The sequence below is a fragment of the Typopeltis vanoorti genome, chromosome 5 (assembly GCF_054136105.1).
Source record: "Typopeltis vanoorti isolate ZY-2024b chromosome 5, IOZ_Tvanoo_1.0, whole genome shotgun sequence".
NCBI classification, from domain to species: domain Eukaryota; kingdom Metazoa; phylum Arthropoda; class Arachnida; order Uropygi; family Thelyphonidae; genus Typopeltis; species Typopeltis vanoorti.
In genome coordinates, this window is record NC_143553.1 from 127,511,439 (window position 1) to 127,523,598 (window position 12,160).

The following is a 12,160-nucleotide window of genomic DNA, read 5'->3' on the forward strand; positions in this document are numbered from 1 at the left end:
TGCTACTTGATCTGTTGGAATTACTTTACAATTTGTCACAACCTTAAGATGTTTTCTTCTAGTCAAAATGTAGTCAATTTGTGAGCTGTTGTTACCATTTCTAAATGTTATCAAATGTTCTTCCCTCTTGAAGAAAAACGAGTTCACAATTGCCAGATCAAACACTACTGCAAAGTCCACAACCCTCTCTCCTTCCTGGTTCATCATTCCCACTCCGTGGCCACCATGCATTATTTCACAGTCTCTATTCTGTCTTCCTATGTGCCCGTTCAAGTCTCCTCTGACAATCACCATCTCATTTTCTTCCAATTCCCTCATTTCTTCATCCAACACGTTCCAGAACTCATCTTTTTCTTCTGCTGTACAACCAACTTGCAGGGCATAAATTAAACAATTTAAACTTATACTAATTATTGAAATATGTTAATAAAAATATGTGGTAAAATACTAAGCACACTAAAAACACTAAAATCTATTCTAGTATACTACAAAACACACATTTTCTAAGAGAAAAACACAATAAATCAGACAAAAATCACTAATTTTACATAAGCATTAAATTCACTGACCAACCACAATGTATCCTCCAATTCAAAACTGATTACATCTTATATATATATATATATATATATATATACACATAAAAATTTTATTTTCTTTAGAAAATTTGCTTTGCATAAACTGTTTGCTTTCTGCACCCAATCATTACATTAAAACATCTGATCTAACTAAGCAAATATTGGTGGTACAATAAATCTGTTTTGCTTGCATGCGTGCAGCACAGTGTATGTGGGAGGGGATATGCTTTTACTTATGAAGTAACATTGCAATTGTCTCTAATTACACTAATTGTTGCTAAATATACTACATAGACCATAAATGTCTCTGTACTTTATTTAGTGATACAAGCTACAGGAACCTTTTCATTCCAGGATTCAGAAAGAACAGATGTAGTAAGTAAAAATTCATATATTCCTGAATAAAAATAAATCCTTCCCTGTATTTATTTAGTGTATGAGAGAAAATACAAGAAATTATTGAGTAAAACTATATACAGACTGATATTTTAGTTAATCTCTCGATGGCACTAACTGGGAGTAAATTCAAGTTCCTGAGCCCTCCAAGGAAGGAATATATGGGGCAGTCATCAGTGATATGATGCATATTCTGAACAGCACCACACATGCAAAAGGGTGATTGAAATATTCACTACAAATGTAATAAGCAGGCACAGTGGCCTTGTCCAATCCTAAATCTGTTTAGACTCCAGAGGTGTTGAGTAGAGTGGATCCTGGCAGTTTGATAATTGCATTTGTGATCAGATACTTGTTTGTTGTTTGTATATAATAAATTTAGTTTAATCCTTTATCCAAGTGTGAGCAAACAAAGTTTGAACCTGAAAGTATCTTCAGGACTTTGTTTGCTCACACTTGGATAAAGGATTAAACTAAATTTATTATACTCTAACCAAGTGAAAAATAAACTTTCAACATCTTTGTTGTTTGCAGCTCGTTCCAGAGTCTTCTCCACCAGTCCTATGAACCATCATCTCATAACTCCACAAACTATATCTGAGATTTGGAGGCAAGGTAGTGCGATGGAGGTGAAAAGATATCTTGATATATAGAAAGATACATGTAATTTCTGATTTTCTTTATTTCTTTGAAGACAGCTTCTTCTCTTCTGAAGTATAGAGGAGTAGAATAGAACAGGTAACCATGGGAGAGGAGTAGATCCTAAGGTAGCAGATATGTTTCTAATTGTTATGTTAAGCTGTGTAAGAGATGTGTGGAGACTTCATCTCCAAACTGGTGAACAACACCCTGCAACAGGGAAGAAAAGAGCCAGGGATACTGTTCTAAGAGTCAAGGCATTACAACCCCAAGTTGTGCTTGTCACATTGCCTATGATGTTATTCCTGGCAGATATCTTTCATTTAGTTTCTTCCAAATGTTTTCGGTCAGTTAGACTACAGTCAAGTGTGACATCTAGGTAATTAGGGTTACTTTAATGGATTAGAGTCCAACTACTGACCAATCAGTATCTCAGAAGTGGTGGTGAAGATTTTGGAAAAGTTAGTTAGGGCTCACATTTAGAAATGGGTTAACAGAGAATCTCTACTTAGGAATGAACAGCATGGGTTTACTAAGGGATACTCTTTTTTTTGGGATTTTGCTAAGGCTTTTGACAGAACACAGCATGGAAGACTTGCATAAAGTGAAGAATAATGGATTGGTTTATAAAATATTAGCTTGGGTAAGAGGATGGCTGATTGACATATATCAAAAATTGATATATGGGGGATGTGTGTCTGCAAGATTTAAGATAATCAGTGGTGTACCACAAGAATCGGTCCTTGGCCCACTGTTATTCAATCTGTACATTAATGAGATTGGGAAGATTTTACAGGCAACATACAGCCTATTTGCTGATGATGCAATACTCCCAGAATGATTTGAATAGGCTGGAATTGTGAGCACAGAAAAATGGATGTCGGTTCAATGTCAGTAAATGTAAAGTCATGCACTTTGGCTTGATTACATACATATCCAATATTGTATTATATTGGTGGGATTATGTTAGAAAAAACTGATCAGGCTAGGGATCTACTTAGATCCCTACTTAGATAAGATCCCTACTTAGAGTGTTAGTAGATAAGAAGTTGATGTTCAGGGGCCATGTGACAAAGATTGCAAACACAACTCAAAAAATAATTGCAATGCTGAAATGAACTTTGACATGTAATGATAAGGATGTCATTTTGCCTCTTTACAAGGCCTTGATAAGACCTCACTTGCACTGTTGTGCACAGGATTGGTTTCTGTTGCAATTCTGTAGAGTGGAGAGAATGCAAAGGAGAATGTTAAAAATGATATCAGGAATACTGATTATGAAGACAGAAGAGTATAGACTGCAGACATTAGCAAATCGGAGAAAGAGGGGTGATATGACTGAGACTTACAAACTTCTGAAAAGGTTATACAAGATTTCAGTTGATGGAATTTTTTATTTTATAGAGGGTGGGAAAACGACAAGAGGGCATCCTTGGAAGCTGAGAATGAATGTTGCTAAGAAGGGAGTGAGATCCAGATTTTTCTGTCATAGAGTGGTGCATGATTATAATGGAGTGCCATTGGATATGTGTGCAAGTAGTGTGAATGATTTCAAGAACAAGTATGATAGCTGGTGTGTGTGTAGTATGTGGCCTCCCTTGATGAGTCCATGATTCCCTGGAAGTATCTCTTAATAATAATAGTCCTGTTGCAGAAAGTTTTTTTTTCTGTTTTCTAAGAGCCTTGTGGTTAAATTAAACATATTTGGTCATTTGAAAGTTAAGCATAAAAAACTTATCGTTTAATACTGACCATATACAAATATTTTAACATTCTTTGCCTACCAGTTTCGTTAGCAAACTGTCTAGCTTTTTCAAGGCATTGACAGAAAAGTATAAAAATACTAGTAAATGCAAATTGAAAGGAACATAAAAACGTTGTAAACACTCTAGTAGCTAAGGTTGCATGTTCGCATGACAGAGACTGAGTGGACTTATTGTTCTTAATCATTATTACGCATGCATGTTTGTTGTAAACGTATAATGTGATTACAAGCTAGCTGTAGTTCAGATCGATTTAGAGAGAGGATGAGGTTTTTCCATGAACTGTTAAGAATAGTACCCTGGTTTCTGCCAGTTTTTAACACAGTATACTGCGGCTTCCTTGAATAAACGATGTCTATAATCGTCATCTAAATATGGCATGGAACTATTTTGCCACTGTATCGTGTGGTTATACATACAGAAATGATGTGCTAAGCCAGAAGAAATACTTCTGTTGTGCTTTACATCACCAAAGTGCTCTCTCTCTCTCTCTCTCTCTCTGTCTGATCTCCAAACTCCGTGAAGTTTGTCTGATATAGGCGAGACCACAGGAGCAAGGAATGTAATACACTCCTGGATATTTGTAGAATGGCACCTTGTCTTTTGGTGATCCTAAAAAATGTTTGATGCTGGTGGTTGATTTGAAGATCACTCTGGTGTTGTGGGCTTTTAGTATTCTGGCTATTTGATAAGAAATTGACTTGATGAAGGGAATCACTACAGTAGAAATGTGCTGGGAGTTTGGTTCTTCTTGTCTAGGGTTGTCACCTAGACCTTGTCTAGGGTATAGATATTTTTTGATAATGTTCAGAGGGTATCCATTTTGTGATAATGTTTTGGCTATTAGTGAGATTTCAGTCTGTGTATCCTCCTCTTCTGATATAAACTTACGTGCTCTATGTTTCTATATGTGTCAAAGGTGGAGCAAGCTCCATCACTATCCTTAATATTTTCTCATTGTAATATGTAAGTTCGGTTCACTTAAACCTTGGTATTCCAGGTTCTACTTACTCACTGATGAGACCTCAATAAAGGTCGAAACCGGTCTGGGTAGTGAACTCTCCTCATAATGTAAAACAGTAATACATCTCCAAGGAGTTGCATTTTACATTTTGAGAAAATATTAAGGATAGTGACAGATCTTACTCCACCTTTGACATGAGTTGCCATAGTGTTGTACTACCCAAGTGATGACTTACGCTTTGACTCGCCGATAGTTCTTCGGCATGAAACTCTTAGATTTCGATCTCCGAGTTTCGTATCCGGCTTTGAAATAATGAGGGATTTATTATCCCCTTAACTTAATTTACGCCGCCAGAAAAATAGCCTCTTGGCTCTTTATCGAAAGTATTTCTATTCAGACCTGTTCTTTCTCTTGCTTGTATTTCATTCTCACATGGCTCATTAATGATGATTAACATACACTCATGTTCATAGAAAACTTCATCACCTTCCATAAATATAGTTTTTAGTAGTTAAATTGTCATTTTCATTGGTTTATCATTAGATATTTTGTTGTATCACATCATCTATCATTCCCATGGGTTTCTGTATAATGTAATTACATCAGAATTTTTTATGCTATAAACAGACAGCACGAGTTAGTTTTCACATTTTCGTGCTGAGATTGCTATGGCTAATTACATGCAGTTAACATCTCGCAGAAAAAGTGTAATTCAAGCTTTGAATAGAGAAGGCTATTCAAAATTCTAAATGCTAATTCTAATTCCTCTAATGAAATAGCTAAAAGGGTGTCCTCTAGTCAATCTACTGTGGTATGGCTGATGTCCAAAGTGAGGGAAATTGAATCTGTTGAAAGGAAGAAAGGCACTGTCTACACCATGCCAAGATCAAGTTCTAAAGCAGCTCTGCGTCAAAAATCGCCACACATCATCCAGAGAACTGAAATGGGACACTGGGAAGAACAAATGGGAGTTATGGCAAGCTCTGTAACTGTAACTTGAGGAAGACTCATTCAGCAGGGACTGATAGTCATGTACCCTAAAAAGAAGCCTTGTTAACCAAAAAAATTAGATTGGCATAGTTAAATTGGTGTAAAGAGCATGCCAAATGGACCCCTGATCAGTGGAAAACAGTAATTTTTTTTGTCTGACAAGAAAAGATTTAACATGCAGGGTGCCAATGGCAGACAGACAATTCAAAGACAATCAGGGGAAAAATTCAACCTTTGACTGTCTTGTGTCAACAGTCAAATTCTTAGCCAGTCAGATGATCTGGAGCTGCATGTCATATCGTGGTGTTGGTCACTTGCATTTCACAAAAGGTTCAGTGAATGCACCAGCGTACCAGAAAATTTAGGAGAATTATTAACTACTATCAGAGACCACTTTACCATAACGAACTGCATCTTTCAGGATGACTCTTCCCCCTTGTCATAGGGCAAAAAGCATAAGTAATGCTATTATACCCCTAAAATGTACCATACGAATTGAGTTTAGTATACTTAAAAAAGCTTTAACTTTTGTCATCATCATCATCATCATCATCAAATTCCTGACATGTACCCTCAAGGGGTGTACAGGATATGATAGTACTACATGAAAAAAAACTTACATCATTACTAACTTCCTATCTACAATTTTCCTCCAAATCAGTCTGTTACTTATCAAGACTCCAATATTATCATTATCAGATCTTATATTTCTATCGTCTAAGGCACTTTGTACAGTATCAATCCACCTATATCTTGGTCTTCCTCTGGGTTGTTTTGCTGCCAACCTGGCAGAGAACACTTGTTTTGCTAATCTTTACCTTTTGTTGGGGTTAATAAGTGGCTCAATGAACACTCAATTTAGCAACTACCATAGCCAGGAAACATCCCAGATCTCAATCCCAATGAGAATTTCTGGTACAAAATGGAGACTGAAATATACAAGAAGAAGCCAAAACCACTTTGAGAGCCCCAAAAAGCTATAATAAGGGTATGGAACAATGAATTAACAGTTGCATCCAACAGGAAATTGATTTTGTAAATGCCAAGCTGTAATAAAGGCAAGAGGAGAACCCAAGAAGTACTAAACAGAAAAGTGAAATTTTAGCTTCAAATGTTCGTAAAGTTGTGTAGGTGAACTAAATTTTGATACTAGCATTTGTTTTTCCAGTGAAAATATCAGTGTCCACTCCATTTTGAAATATTTGCAAATTTGTCAAGTTTGTTGTCATTTCGTAATTATTTCACATCTTGTACTAAAAAGAGCCAAATATTAATCAAAAATAAAAATATTATATTACCTTCTTCTTCATTATTTGTGACAATTATTGTGTTATTATCCATCTTCAAATAGGCATTCAAATTTAATTACAAAAACATGGTTACAGCAGTGATGCAGTTTCTATGAACATGAATGCATTTACACCTTTCAGGATTTCAAATATACCATTCTCCTTAATTATTGTTTTCTAATAAATCCTTAAATAAACACATTTATCACCTCCCAATGCAGAAACACTCCACCATCCTGAAATTTTCTGTTACAATTGAAGAATACGCCACAACACATGATACACCTGCTAATATGCAAACAGAAAATTTCAGGATGGTGCAGTGTTTTCTTTCACCTCACCAAAAGGTTAAGGTGGTGGTGAGAGTTCTGATCATCCTGATGCAAACATGTTAAGGGAACTGAAATTCCGTAATAGTAACATCAGTAATAGAATTAAGTTAAGTTCCATTCATGGAATCTGTCTTAATTCAATTAATGTGCTTCTTTACAAAAATGTCACCTAAGAGCAATACTTTTATCCTTACCAGATTTTTTGGTGGAGTGAAAAGTGCCTTAAGTAAAATATCAACAGGCCTGAAGACATTTGGAGCAACTGTTTCAAAGAGATTATGAAGTGTATCCAGCCTAATCTGAGCATCCATGTGAAGCTAAAATAACAACAAAGAAGATTTTGACTTTAAAATCTCAAGAAAGTTTTGAGAAAAACTCATTGCTACAAAGTGAAAATCATAACTACAAATAATGAATTTTATATAAAGTTTTATATAATAAAGTTTCATAAATCAGATTTAATGCAACACTTGTCCATAAATATCACCTTCTGCCAAATCTACTTTACTACACTGCTTCTGATTTAAGAATATCTGGTATGTTACATTCAATGAAACAAAGAGTTAATATGTATCCACATACACCCTCTGTTCAAAAAGAAACCAAACTTTTCGAAAATAGAAGAAACTAGTGGCGCCACCTGTTGTATCTTTTTGTTGTTAAAAGCGGCAACCTTCATTAGTGTTGAGTAAACTGTTTATGACATTTGTTTCATTAGAAGCTGAGTTATAGTGCCAAGAGTGACAGTGTGTTTTGACGAACGGTAGAAAATAAGTTTCAAGCAGAGAGCTGAGATTGACTTTTGTGTTAAACTTGGTAAAAGTTTTACCAAAACACATCAAATCCATCAAAAAGCATACGGTGATGAATGCTTATCCCGTACTCAACTTTACGAGTGGTTTAAGCGATTTCAAAGAGGTTGTGAGACGCTTGAGGATGACGAAAAGCCGGGCCATCCAAAAACTAGACTGAACGAAGTTAACATCCAAAAAGTGCGTGATTTCATCAAAGAAAAGCCGAAATCATCCGTGAGATTGATTGAAGATGAATTGGGGATTCCAAAATCAACTGTGCACAACAGTTTGACAGAGAGTTTGGGCCTTCGTAAATTGAATTCGCGATTTGTTCCCCACAAGTTGACCGACGATCAGAAAATGTATCGAATTGAACACTGCAAGGACCTCATTAAAACCATTTTTGTAAGGACTCAAACTTCCTTGAAATGATCGTTACTGGTGACGAAATGTGGTGTTTTGAGTATGAGCCTGAAAAAAAGTGCCAGTGTTGAGTGGAGACCACCAGAAGAGGGGCATCTGAAAAAAATTCGCTTGGAGAAGTCAAAAGTAAAGACATTGCTGATTGGTTTCTACGATTCCAAGGGCATTATCCACAAATAATTCATTCTGCCTGGCCAAATGGTCAATGCTGAGTTTTATCTCGAAGTTTTGAAGCGATTGATAGCGAGAATTCGTCACATATACAGCACGAATATCATGATGCAGGCAGCTGGTCACTTTTGCACAATAATGCACCATCTCATCATTCGAACATTGTGAGACAGTTTTTGAGCAAAAACCAAGTTTGTGTGTTGGATCACTCACCATATTCACCTGATTTAGCACCCTGTGACTTCTTTTTCTTCCTCTGACTTCATTTGCCAATGAAAGGAAAGCGATACGAAACCATTGAAAACATTCAAGCAGCAGTAACCGCAACCCTCAACAGTATCCCAAAAACCAATATAAAAAAAAGTCATTTAATGAATTAATTGACCATGCCAAACGCTGTATCGAAGCTGAGGGAGAGCATATTGATTGAAATAAATGATTTTTTGAATAATTATAATTGGCTTGTGTTTTATTTTCTATCAAAAGTTCGGTTTCTTTTTGGACAGAGGGTGTATATGAGGGTGGTCTGAAAAGTTCTTGGCCTAATAATGAAAAAACGGATTTATAATTTCAAAATTATTTTTATTTTTCAACATAATCTCCCTTAAGACTAATACACTCATTCCAGCGATGCTCCAGTGCCATTATCCCGTCCGTGTAGTCGTTCTCAGTAAGATCTACAAAATACCCCTCTACAGCTGCAATCGCCTCTTGATTCAAAAAAACGCTGACCAGTGAGGAAAAGTTTTAGTTTTCAGAAGAGACAGAAGTCAGAGGGAGCCAAATCTGGAGAATAGAGGATGTTCCAACAATTCATGGTGCTGATCCCTTAATTTTCCCATTGCCAAAACACCTTTGTGGGCAGGTGCATAGTCCTGATGAAAGATGATATTCTTCTTCTGCAAACAGGGTCTTTTCTCACAAATTTTTTCATCTAGTCTAGTTAAAAGATCGGAATAATATTTCCTGGTTATTGTTTTACCCTTTTCAAGATAATTAATAAACAAAATGCCTTTAGCATCCCAAAACACCAATGCCATGACCTTTCCTGCTGATGGAACTTCAAGGCTGGTACGGCCATGTTTAAACTCGGCAGCCCATTTCTTAATTGTTGAAAACGAAGGAGAAGAGTGCCCATAAACTTTTATGAACTTCAAACGAATTTCTTTATTTAACATTATGTTCCATTCATACTGGTCCCAATGAAACTTTTTAATTGTACTTGACCTTGAGGTGAGGTATAACTTTACCATATCACTAAATGAAACAGAGATAATTGAAAAGTTTGTTAAATTTCCAATAGACGGCGACACCATTCGTTCATACCAGTGTCAGCACGTATATCTTTTTCATGACCCCTGGCAAAATTTCAGCCAAGTGCGATGTGTAGCTCTTGTTTGGCAAACATTTAAATGACCGTGTTTGCATTTTTCATAAAAATGGAGAAAAATGAGTTTCGTGCAGTGATAAAACACTTTTATTTGAAGGCTGTGCAGATCAAAGCCGAGTTAGATGCAGTTCATGGGGACCCTGCACCAGCATTAAAGACTATTTATTTTTGGATAAATGAGTTTAAAGATGGCCGTAAGTCCATCGAAGATGAAGTGCGCTCCGGACACCTGCCTGAGGTCACTATGAAGGAAATGATTGAAATGAAAATCCATGGTATCATTATGGAAGACAACCGAGTGAAAGTGCTTGAGATTGCAGGCATCTCAACTGAACGGGTATATATCCTGCATGAAAAATTGCACATGAAAAAGATGTGTGTGTGTGTGTGATGGGTGTCACAATGTTGACTGTCGATCAAAAATGCATGCTAAAAGACATTTCAACGATTCTGGCGATGTTTAATGGCAATTTGCAGGATTTTTTGCATCAATTCGTGACTGTAGACAAAACTTGAATCCACCACCACTACACACCTGAGTCCAAGCAGCAGTCAAAACAGTGGACAATGTCCAGTGAAAGAACACCGAAAAAAGCGAAGACCGTTTTGTCAGCTGGGAAGGTGATTGCCACTGTTTTTTTTTGGGATTCCCAAGGAATTATTATTATTATTATTGTTCCGGGCAACTCCAAGGAGCCGACAGACTCATCGAGGGAGGCCCTAACATCATGTCTGGAACAACTATTCAACATTCACACAGCATCTATCATATCTTGCCTCGAACTCATTCACGGTCGTAGCACCCACGACAGACTCTGGAAGCTTATTCCACTCATTCACCACTCTCCAAGTAAAAAACCTAGCTCTAACACCCTTGTCATCCACGCTCTTGCCCAGCTTCCATGCATGGCCCCTAGTCCTCCCACCACCACCAGTCATATTTTCAAAAATATCTTCTGGATCAATCTTATAAAAACCCTTCAGTAATTTGAATGTCTCAATCATATCACCCCTCCTTTGCCTATCGTCCAATTTCTGCAACCCACAAATCTTCAACCTATTCTCATAAGGTTCATTCCACAGACCCTATCATCTTGGTCACTCGTCTCTGGACCCTCTCCACTTCCTCCCCATCACGAAGAAACCCTGGTGCCTATAACTGGGCACAGAAGTCCAGATGGGGTCTTATCAAGGCTCGATACAGAGGAACAACAACTTGTTTGTCTCTGCATGTTAAAGTATTTTTCATAAGCCAAGTGATTTGGTGAGCTGTTTTAGTCACTTTTGCAATGTGCCCCCTAAACTTCAACTCCCTATCCACCAGCACTCCCAAATCCCTGGCCTCATCAATCTACTGAAGTACGGTTCCACCAATGCGATATACTGCTGCTATTCTTTTCACCCCAAAGTGCATAACCTTACACTTTGCCACATTAAACTGACATCCATTTTTCCTAGCCCAGTTCTCCAAACCATCCAAATCATCCTGTAAAATTTTGACATCCTGTGCACTCACAATTGCTCTACCCAACTTTGCATCATCAGCAAACAAGTAAACACTTCCTCTCAGATCCTTTCCTATATAATTGATGAACAAATTGAAAAGCAGTGGTCCAAGAACAGAGCCCTGCGGCACTCCACTAGTCACAAGACATCTTTTTGACTCCACTCCTGAATAAACCACTCTCTGGTATCTCTCCTTCAACCACGATTATCATAATAGACTATTTGGAAAAGACAATAACAGGAGTTCATTATGCATCGTTGTTGGCCTGTTTAAAAGAAGAACTGAAGGAAAAAACGGCCAAGATTGGCGCACAAAAAAGTGCTCTTTCATTAAGACAATGCACCGTCCTGCACATCAGCCGTCACAACGCCAAAATTGCACGAATTGAGGTTCGAACCGGTTCCACATCCACTGTATTCTCCAGACTTGGCCCCGTGTGACTTCTTGTTCCCAAACCTAAAAATTTGGCTCGGTGGGAAAAAAGTTTCTTTGAATGAGAATGTCAAGGCTGCCAAAGACTATTTTGTACAATTTAACAAATCCTACTTTTTAGATGGGATGAAAAAATTGGAAACTCTGGACAAAATGTGTAGACCTCGATGGAGACTATGTTGAGAAATAAAGATGATTTTTTTTCAAAAAAACATTATGTTTAACTTATTTTTTTACCAAACAATTCACTCCCATGGCTATATTGCATATACAACAAAACAAAGTTTTATTATAGCACCAAACTCAGTATCTAACTAAATACATTTGTCCTAATGCCCTCTTTCAAATTTTCAGTTGCAGAAATTGTGTTAACATTTTTTTATAATGTAGTCACAATGGGTACAAAAACCAAAGAATTAGTGAAATTTTCAAAAGCAAATAAAGATTTACACACCCAAACAATAATCTACTGTTTATCTTGATCTTGTTGGG

General features: G+C 36.9%; 1 protein-coding gene across 1 annotated transcript in view; it reads right to left on the reverse strand.

The window, feature by feature from the left end:
* Positions 1-12,160, reverse strand: part of htt (huntingtin) — a 1,164,033-nt gene that overhangs the window by 512,058 nt on the left and 639,815 nt on the right. The window contains exon 29 of the mRNA XM_090393484.1: positions 7,146-7,268. Coding sequence (XP_090249610.1) covers positions 7,146-7,268 — 123 coding nt within the window. The remainder of the gene's footprint in view (positions 1-7,145; positions 7,269-12,160) is intronic.